Raw genomic sequence first — 10,836 nt, 5'->3', positions numbered from 1 at the left:
CTGTCAGCTCGATTTTTGAGTGGACTTTGCTGTTCCGATGAGCATGAACGGTATATGAGTGGAGCACTCACATGGGCCGTGAGCGACTGAGCGGAGTACACACACGCATAGAGCGGGATAATACGTAGAGCGTCACACCACGTGACAGTGAAACCTGAGCGGTGAACTAATTTTCGGCAGCCGAAATTTCAGTGCATCTCTAATTATTGGCGACATCAGAAATTTATATTATATAATAGCTGCTTTTTTGAACATTTTAGGAATTTAAAAATATTTAAAAAATATTTTTTTACACGGCACCCCTGCTCTCGACAGATGGCACCCCGGTTGGGAAACACTGCATTATGGGACCGAACGAGTGCACTGGATAATGTCCACTGTGGTTTCTGACACCACAACAAATGGCTGTTCCCTCAAATAGTCTCAGCATTGATGTATAATGGTAGGTAATGGCATCAGTCATACTGTTTACAGGTAGCCCAAGCAGAAGAGGGACATTGTATGCCAAATAAACCCACAGCCAAAAGTTAGCAAACACTGCAGATTTTCATCTCTCATTATGAGGTATTACAGTGTAACTTTGTGGAATTAATTTACTTTTTCTGAAGCAAAGAACTTTATTACTGTATTACCATACAAATGACTCGCTAAATGGGCTATGCAGTAGCTACATAAGCGTAATTATTAGTTTTTATAGCTGACTTACATTGTATTTTATTTATTTACAAACATTTGGCCATAACCGCATCATAGATCTTATCTTATGCTGTTAGTGAAAGAGAAGGCTTCCTTAAAGGTCCCATGCCATGCTGCTTTTTGGATGCTTTTATATAGGCCTAAGTGGTCCCTAGTACTGTATCTGAAGTCTCTTTCCCGAAATTCAGCCTTGGTGCAGAATTTCAGCCACTACGAGCCAGTCCCACAATGAGCTTTCCTTAGGACGTGCCATTTCTGTGTCTGTAGCTTTAAATGCTAATGAGGAGGAGAGAGGCGGGGCAACTGCCATGCTTCGCTCGTTTGCAAGCCATGATGTCTCTCGAGGAAAAAAAATATTGCGCTCGCCTCGCACGGTAGTAGCTCATTTTCTCATGGGCGGGACAAATTCTCTGGGCGGGCAAAGCAGAGAAAGGGGAGGTAACCTTTCCCCGTATGACGACATAAAGGGAAGATTCCAGATTGGGCCATCTGAGCTTTCATTTTCTCAAAGGCAAAGCAGGATACCCAGGGCTCGGTTTACACCTATCGCCATTTCTAGCCACTGGGGGACCATAGGCAGGCTAGGGGAACTCATATTAATGTTAAAAAACCTCATAAAGTGAAATTTTCATGCCATGGGACCTTTAAAGGGATAGTTCACCCAAAAATAAAAGTCATCATTTGCTCACCTTCAATTTGTTCCAAACCTATATTAGTTTTTTTTTTTCTACTTCTGTTGAACACAGAATATATTCTGAAGAATGTGTGTAACCAAACAGCTGATAGTCCCCATTGACCTCCATAGTAATTTTTTTCCATATGGGGAAGTCAATGGGGACAAGCATCTGTTTGGTTAACCACATTCTTTTATGTTCAGCAGAAGAAAATAATCTTCAGGGAGTATAGGATGATGAAATTTCAGTTTTTGCTTACATAAATTGATAGTCATGAATTTATAGTTGACATCTTAAACATGATTTACTATGATCAATGATTAATAATATAGATTAAGTATGCTGCATGTCCCCTTCATTCGCTTTTTTAATTAATTTTTTTACTCCCATCTCTTTAATTGTGCGAGTGAGCATCTCCGGCTCTGTTACTAAAATATCTGAGGTGCCCAAAGGGGACTAAACACTATGTTATGCAAGTTGTCCTGAAAACCACATTTCTCCTGGTGAATGAATTATTGACAAACTGCTAATGTTAACTAATCCAACTGAATAATTCAGTCGCAACACAGTCCCGGATTCAAAACTCTCTGGCACATGCGTTATTATTCCCTTCAGTGCTTTTGCAGGCATGATAAAGAAGCTTTTAGCCTGGGTTGTCAAGCTTTGTCACAACAATCTGGTCTCGGCTCTGTGACATGACATGTTGCTGACAGGTGAGGAAGAGTTCTCACCTTGCGAAGGATTGATGGGAGATTAGAGATCTGAGGCAGACTGTAGTCACATACTAATGGATATGGCAAAAGCACAGAGTGTATACTTCAGACAGAGCAATTTACAAAAGGGCATGTGGAGGAAAAATAACAAAGGGAAAGAGAATATGCGTTAGACCTCAAGTGTGAATGATAAATGAAGTGTAGATAAAGAGAAGAGCTCGTAGAGGTAAACACTGCCAAACAAGACAATGTGTTTAAGACAGAGAGATGGCAAATGCAATGAGAAGAAGAGGCAACTGAATGACTGAGTGCATCCAATATCAACAGATATGATAGCGAGCAGGTCTCGAGCCCATGATGATTACGTAAAGCCGTTCACAGAAGAAGTGCACGCCAAGGAATACGAGGTCTCTGGAAAACAGGCAACAAGTTTAACGATGCATACCATTAGTGACGTCCTCTGGATGACAAACAAGTAAGAACAAGTGTGCGTGTGTGTGTATATATGCACACACACACACACACACACACACACACACATATATATATATATATATATATATATATGCTTTAAATTATGAGACAAGCCAAATAATGATACGCTATGCTTTATATTATAATCTGCACAAGCCATATAAAGATACGCTTCTGCTGCTTCTCTTCGTCAACTTTCTTCCATCCAAACCCCCTTTCCACCAGCCATTTAGATTCTATCCAGGTCATGGCATCAGTGTATCAGACCCTTCCCCCTAAAGAGACTTGAATCTGTCATGTGATGCGTGCTGGTGCTGGTGCTGGTGCTGTCAAACCCTATGAATTCAGATTAATACATAGCTATTTTAGCCCTTTAGATTGCACATGTGGGTCACAAATGAGATTCTTTGAGATTCCTCTCTGAAATACAAATTAGATATAACACTACTTTTATATATGTTAATCAAAATATATTTTATTGATCATTTAGATTGTGTGATTTTGCCAAGTAGGACATGTTCTTGGATCAGCACCCTAGACTTTTTTCTATATTAGGAATAGAAGGAAAGGAAAAAAAACAAAACATTTTTTTTATGAAAACATATGCATATATGGATAAATCATCAGTTCTATTATTCCTGAAGTTTAGGCTATATAAATATAAGCTGTTTTTTATAGGAAAAGGGCTAAGATTACGCAAAATCCATTTATATTTAGAAGAAAATATAGGTGAAAACTGATCTTTGTACAGCTATGTGACCATGGACCACAAAACCAGTCATAAGGGTCAATAGATTTATATATAATCTAAATAAGCTTTCTATTGATGTATGGTATAGGACAATATCTGGCTGAGATACAACTATTAATGCATATTACTAATCAAAAATGAAGTTTTAATATATTTACAGTAAGAAATTTACAAAATATCTTCATGGAACATGATCTTTACTTAATATCCTAATGATTTTTGGCATAAAAGAAAAATCGATAATTTTGACCCATACAATGTATTGTTGGCTATTGCTACAAATATACCCCAACGATTTAAGACTGGTTTTGTGGTCCAGGGTCACATATGTACATAAATTAGGGGTATTAACTAAAAAATGCCTTTCAATAAACAAAATAATTAACTATAAAAATAATCAATAATGAAATAACCACTTCATATAAATATCAGATAATCAGTAGATTATAATGAATAGATCAATTTAAATGTTACGTTGAACAGTTCTGATAAAAACTCAGTTGTTTGCAGGCTTAGAACTCCTCAAGTCCTTGACTGTGTGAGCTCAGAGATTTCAAAGAGAAAACTGAGGGTTCAAAGCATGTGGGGTGTCCTTCTGAATCAGATTGACTGCTACTTTAATCCATTGCTTTGTATGTGCATGGCATAGTGGAAAAATAGTAGAGGTCATTGTCTGACATAATTCCTGGGATTAATCACAGGCTTTTTTTTTTTTTTTTTTGCAAGTGGAGATAAATATATAATGTATACCCTTTATATAAATATATATTTTTATATGATAAATTTAAAAATGTATTTTAAGGTCACATTAACACTCAAAACGTTTTTATTCAGCAAGTTTCCTTTCAAGTAAATTGAATGATGTAGAAATATTACAAGAATGACATAAGAAAAAAATATTTCATACAGATTATGTATTTTAATAAGGGTTCGTGTTGCTTTTTAAAGCCTGAGACGAAATTTTTCCACGTCTCTGGTGCACCTGTTAATACAGACGGACAGAGGGAGAGAGAGCGCAGAATTTTAGCCACCAAGCAACGAAACTTCCGCACAAAGCACTGCTGCCATCTAGTGTTGGAAAGGGCAGTATGTTGATCCACTGGGTTGAACTGTTAAAAGTTCACCCACAAAATGACAATTTGCTGAAAATTTAGTAATCCTCGGGCCATCCAGCATGACGAGTTTTTTCTTCAGAAGAGATTTAGAGAAATTTATCATTACATCACTTGCTCACCAGTGGATCCTCCGTGGTGAATGGGTGCCGTCAGAATGAGTCCAAACAGCCGATAAAAACACCACAACAATCCACAAGTAATCAACATGACTCCAGTCTGTCAATTATCTTGTGAAGTGAAAAGCGTTTGTAAAAAACAAATCCATCATAAAGCATTAACTTCAAACTTTAAACCATCACTTCTGATTTCTAAAAATCTGTGCTTTTAAGTAAGAAAAAACTGGCAAATACATCTATAAAGACTCGCTATGAAACAATTAAGTTATATGATAAGAACCAAACAATAACTGCATAGATTAAAATATATTAGGCTACTCGATAAGCAAGGCAAAAAACATGATGGTGATACCCACATAAAACTATACATTTTGATAGTAAGTATATGTACTGGATGTTTTATAGACCACACTACACAGTATACACTATGTAAAACATATCACATTAACAATTAATCAAAAATACAATCTTAAAAGTGGCAGTTTATTAACCACACAAGTGGAGCGGTAAATGTTGTTTAATCTGTGGAACCAATACAGCATATACAAAGACAAGAGAAATGTAATGGATGCATACAATAACGGCAGTCTTTGGAGTCATGCACACATCTAAAAATAAAGCATTATAATAACGCATACCTCATTGCTCATATAGCTGGGTAATATCAAAGGAAACATGCTGATTATCATAAAAGATGAAACATAAAACAGTACTGCACACATTAACAAAATATTCACAGACATTACAATATTTCTTCAAATCATGCTGATTATGATAAAATATGGAACAATATAATGCCACACACAAAATTTTACAGTGATTAAAAATAATTAGTTCTAAATGTGTAAAGAAACCAATAGTTAAATCTTTACTGACAGTACTGAGGTATTTAGTGTTGGCACTTTGTACAATAGACAACACATTTTTAAATATACTTTGTGTATTGCAGTTTATCAGACTGCCATGATTCTGAATATTAACACTGCTGAAACAACAAAAAAGATTATCATTCAAATTAAGGTTTAAAGACTGTGTGAATAAGGGCAACATAAAAACACAATGTGATTTTTTATTTATAGTGAATTACAGTGGGTACGGAAAGTATTCAGACCCCCTTCAATTTTTAACGATTCTGTGTTTTTCTGTCAATATGGGGTGCTGTGTGTACATTAATGAGGAAAAAAATTTAACTTAAATGATTTTAGCAAATGGCTGCAATATAACAAAGAGTGAAAAATTGAAGGGGGTCTGAATACTTTCCGTACCCACTGTATATGTAGGCTGATTGAGAAGATTCAAGTATGTTTATGAGTTTATGCTTATGTCGATCAGATAGAGTGTATATTTGCTCTGTCTCAGAGCTCCACAGTCCTGAGGTGTCCACGAGGAGAAACGCTGCCCAGGTTATGTAGAATACACTCTGAGGCCTCCACTACACTCCCACAACATGACCAGTGGGGCTTACCGGGGTGTCCTTTATGACCATGTCCACAACCCTGAAACCCTCCTGAGTGCACACACACACAGAGACATTTATATTAGGAGAAAACATACTTTTTAAAATTAATTTAAACATTTTTGGAGTAAACAGTACCTGGCATAGTTCCTGTGCAGCCACAGCATGCCTCTTTAGCGCCCCCACTGGAGCAGAATGAACAACAATGAAATATGCCACGGTGACGTCTGAACTTCCTTTTCACATTTAGCACAAATGGCGAACCCTAGAAACCACCTATTGTTAGAATATAATTCCCTAGCATCACTGATATACCTTTAAACTTGCCAGTACAATGATACAATTATTAGACACAGCTGCACTGGTTTAAATGAACACTTACCTGGACGTGCTGAGCTTTAACACAGACCCACACAGAGTAGAGACCTGCTTCAGCTGGGGTGTAGGACACAACATAGGAACCATCCCCCTTATCCACCACAGCCGCCTCCACAGTGCTGTAATGTGACAGACACACTCATGGAAAATCGCAGTCTGAATAATGTTAAAGGAGACCTATTATGCCCCTTTTTACAAGATGTAATATACAGTAGGTCTCAGGTGTCCCCAGAATGTGTATATGAAGTTTCAGCTCAAAATACCCCACATATCATTTATTATAATTTTGAAAATGCCTATTTTAAAGCTGCAGTCCGTAACTTTTTTTTGGTTAAAAATGATCCGAAATCAATATTTGAGCAAGTACATAACCAGCCAGTATTCAAAACTATCCCCTTACTTTAGCCCGATTCACAACGGTTAGCTTATAATAATGTTTTCTAATTTGAGTGGTACGGGTAGGTTTTCACGGGAAATTCTAACATGGCACTGCGTCATTACGTCACGTCTGTAAACATAAAGAAGTTGTCCCGACTACTAGGCTATCGCATGTGAGGATCCTGCAGTTGGCTGATCGTTTATAGCCTTTTCTCACAGCAGCCAGAATAATTAAATGTATCATTTTGATGGCGGATTGTAATCCATAAAGGATTATGTATTTATGAAACACATGTGAATTAAATTATATTCCAGTTATAAATGTACTTCTGATTACAGATAGCCTGGGATTACAAAGATTTGTATTTTAAAGAAAAGCAGTTCGAATGTAGCATAATTTGCTTTTTGGGTTGAAATAATTTCTTAATATGAAATTCAAAGAGTATGACAATTAGATTAGACTGTGCAGAAATTGAAATCTACATGCTAATACACACTATACTCATAGTCACCAATGCTGATGTTAACATTAATCATTTTAGAATAAAGTATAACAGTAATAATAATACTCCAAAACGTAGGCTAGAATCTGTGATTGCGAAGTACAGTAAATATCCACACAGGTGCGGTGACTGACTGCCACACACACATACATACTCTTCAGAACATTAGATTCATTCGCGCTGGAGCCGTGCCGACTCACAACCCATGCAAGCTAGATAATTCCGCACACAGCTGCAATTCCAGGTTTTCAAACAGAGATGGTGACAAAGAGGCAAAACTTACGGACTGCAGCTTTAAGTGGGAGCAGAAACATGCTGTTTTCGTGCATGTCTCTTTAAATGCAAATGAGCTGCTGTTCCCCGCCCCCTTTTCTAGAATAGGGCTGTGCCTTTACAGCTCGTTCCTCAGATACTCTACTAAAAAACATATGTTTGGTCTTGATGATCATGTCTATCATGTTGAAATCATGCGTTTTAAACCATCTTAGGTTAAACTTCTAATATACAGTTTTCTGAGCACACACATCTGAAGCACGCGCACAGAAAGCGGCTGTCACAACACAGCACATGAGTACTAAACTAAGTTCTCTTTCATGTCTTATTGCGCTTAAACTGTCAAATACACACAGGTTTATGTTAAAAACACACAAGTGTGAGTACAAACAGTCGGTTATGTCTGTGAAGGTAAACAGCTGGAAAAGAAATTGCATGTTTATATAAGATCTGTGTGGCAGCCGTGTAATATACAGTAAATAAATCAATAAATTCATTGCTCTCGTCTCCTGTCTCCTTGTCTCCTCCTGTCAGTGCATCCAAAGACAGAACAGTTAGCATGCTTTGCTCGAACTTTCGCCGTGGCATTAGAGCTGGTACACCGTTGTTGCTTGCGAAAACAGACTGGGTGGAATCGTGCAGATTAAGGGGCAGTAATATTATAATAAGATCCCCTTTCTACATCACCGGGGTGGGGGGAGCGAAATCTGAGTGGCTTTCTTCAGTTTTTTCACAAGCTTGCAGAGAAAGGCTTACCAAAAAAAAATTATTGGGTTGTTATTTTTCACATTTTCTGGGTTGGTAGTTGCACCAGGGAACCAATTATAGCACTTGAACATGGAAAAAGTCAGATTTTCATGATATGTCACCTTTAAGATCTGATGTTAGATGCTGATAAAGGAATGTATAGTATTCACTTTAATTCCTTCTAAGCTTGTGTTGCTGTGTATTTAAAATGCATTCAGTTTATTATTACTATTACAGAAATCTCATTCTTGTTTCATTTTAATAAGGCTGACAAATATGCATCACATTAAGTTTATTAGTTTATTAATACTGTGCAATCCAAACAGATCAACATTTTATTTGCAATTAAAATACATAAAGCTTACATTCAGGCCTAAATAATATTTTAAAAGGCCTAAAATATTTATTTATTCACTCATGAATAAAAGAATCTCAGAATAAATTCAAACAAAAAAATGTTCATTTGATTAAATGACGTGCATTAATAGATCAGGAGGAATCTGTAATTAGAAAGTAATATTTTGCCTATGCTTCAACCTTGTAAAGATTTTAGTGACCCTACTGTGACTTTATTAAAAATGTGGTGGTCTTAATTTTCCCATATATGCTCACCAGCCCTTCTTCTCTTTGTGCACAATGCTGACCAGCACAGGGTCTCCACCTCGGCCCATCTGCTCTCCGGAGGAGTCCCTGCAAACCAGAGTGAACTCTCCCCTCTGGCCTTCATGACCTCGTTCCCCACCTGTGAGTTATTCAAGGACAGACACATGTGAGTGACACAGGCTATGTAGCGGAAGTAGCGACAGATCTTTTCTTCTGACTTGTGACATGCATCCAAGTGAAACGGATTATTGAAAAAGACAAAATATAGGACGAGGACTTGGTGCTATCCATCAGTTGTTGACTGAATGGAGGCATATCTGAATGTGAGCTTGCAGTCAACTGTATTAAAGAGACATGTTTATGCAGACTAAATGAGTGGAGAAGTCCAGCATAGTCACCAGAGAGAAGTCTGTTGTTTCACAAGAAGAACACATTCAGAGTTATGACATTTGGATTGTAAAGGAGTAAACAGATCTGATAAAAAAACAAATCATCAAATCTGAACTGGACTGTCTCTTGTTCACATTAGTGCTTTACATGAGCTCTTACAAAAACAGTTTCTTGTTTTCTGTGACTGTGGGAACCCTGACATGGACGACCTGCACACCAAAGGCAAACAGCATTGTATTCTCCTCCTGCTGTGAACATACTTGTGGCTAACTGGATAAGTGTCCCTTTTACAATCATACTCTAGGAGCACCAGTACATAAAAAGGTTGGGTTGTCATGGTAGCCAGGAATGTTGCCTGCTGTTTATCCCAGTGTCATGTCCTGGGCCTTTTGGTGTGTGCACTTGTACGTGTATGTATGTCTATGCGTGTATGGGAGGGGACTAAAGCGGATATAAGGTCTCACTTTCAGACTGAAGATCTCGTCACATAATCTGAACACAGAAACATACAAATACACAATTTCATCTGAGCTGCACTGTTTCTGAGGAATGTGCACTGAACCGGCATTTGTTTGACAAACACAGCTTAAAATTCCACAGTAAAGTCACCAGACCAAACACTTATACTGCATGTCCTTCACGAGCAACAACATTTAGGATTAAAAACAGACTAATGACCAAATTCAAAGGGAGAAAGACTAATAGAAGTATAAAACAACTGGCAGTTTTACCTTAAGATTTGACTTAAAGAAGCAGTTCAACAAAATAAATGAAAATTCTGTCATCATTTACTGACCTTTTGTCATTTCAAACCTGTGTGACGCTCTTCTATGAAACTTAAAACGTGATTGTTTTTTTTATATTTCTGAATTATAAAAAAATTCTCTGATTTTAATTTAATGAAATTGAATAGGGAGAGCTCCAAAATGATTCAAAAATCAAATCTGCTAAAATGAAACGATAGCCTTTTATGAGAGTAAAACATTTGTTGACTCGATAATCAAATTGAAGCAGTTAAATTTAACTTACAGTATGTGCATCACACTTGTCATTTTTTTATTTTTCCCTCTTTATATTAGGTGGCCTTAACTACTATGTACTTACATCATAATAAGTACAATGTTATTGTGTTCATATTGTTTTGCAAAACACTTTTGCTTCTATTGGGGGGGTGATACGGGTAAGGTTAGGGATTGTATTGCAAAACACTTTTGCTGCTACTGAGGTGGGATACAGGTAAGGTTAGGGACAGGATTGGTGGTATGGGTAGGTTTAAGGGTGGGTTAAGGTGTAAGGGATAATGGGTCAACAGTGTAATTATAAATGTAATTACAGAAATGAATTACAGATGTAATTACACTCAGGTATTGAGGTAAGTATTATGATTAATTTAAATGTACCGTATTGGCCTGAATATAAGACGACCCCCCTTGTTCCAGATGTACCTTCACATTATGCCACGTTTTGTGGTTAGAGGAAAATACTATATACATTAGGGATGCACGATATATCGGCCACCATAACGGTATCGGCCGATAAATGCTCATTTTTTCTGTTATCGGTATCGGC

General features: G+C 37.1%; 1 protein-coding gene across 3 annotated transcripts in view; it reads right to left on the bottom strand.

The window, feature by feature from the left end:
• Nucleotides 1-5,816: 5,816 nt before the first annotated feature.
• Nucleotides 5,817-10,836, bottom strand: part of LOC107668847 (tripartite motif-containing protein 45-like) — an 8,839-nt gene continuing 3,819 nt past the window's right edge. Inside the window, exons 3-6 of one of the 3 annotated variants that reach the window (XM_016460862.1) lie at nt 8,887-9,016; nt 6,378-6,492; nt 6,134-6,260; nt 5,817-6,046 (exon numbers count right to left, since the gene is read on the bottom strand). In XM_016460862.1, the coding sequence (XP_016316348.1) occupies nt 5,895-6,046; nt 6,134-6,260; nt 6,378-6,492; nt 8,887-9,016 (524 nt within the window). In that variant the 3' untranslated portion in view covers nt 5,817-5,894. Of the gene's footprint in view, nt 6,047-6,133; nt 6,272-6,377; nt 6,493-8,886; nt 9,017-10,836 lie in introns of those variants that run through there. The other 2 variants (XM_016460864.1, XM_016460863.1) reach the window with 2 other exon arrangements.

This window comes from Sinocyclocheilus anshuiensis, unplaced genomic scaffold (genome assembly GCF_001515605.1).
Source record: "Sinocyclocheilus anshuiensis isolate Anshui unplaced genomic scaffold, SAMN03320099.WGS_v1.1 scaffold136, whole genome shotgun sequence".
Lineage (NCBI taxonomy): Eukaryota > Metazoa > Chordata > Actinopteri > Cypriniformes > Cyprinidae > Sinocyclocheilus > Sinocyclocheilus anshuiensis.
Note: the sequence above shows the minus strand (reverse complement) of the source record. Positions and strands in the feature narration are given on the sequence as shown.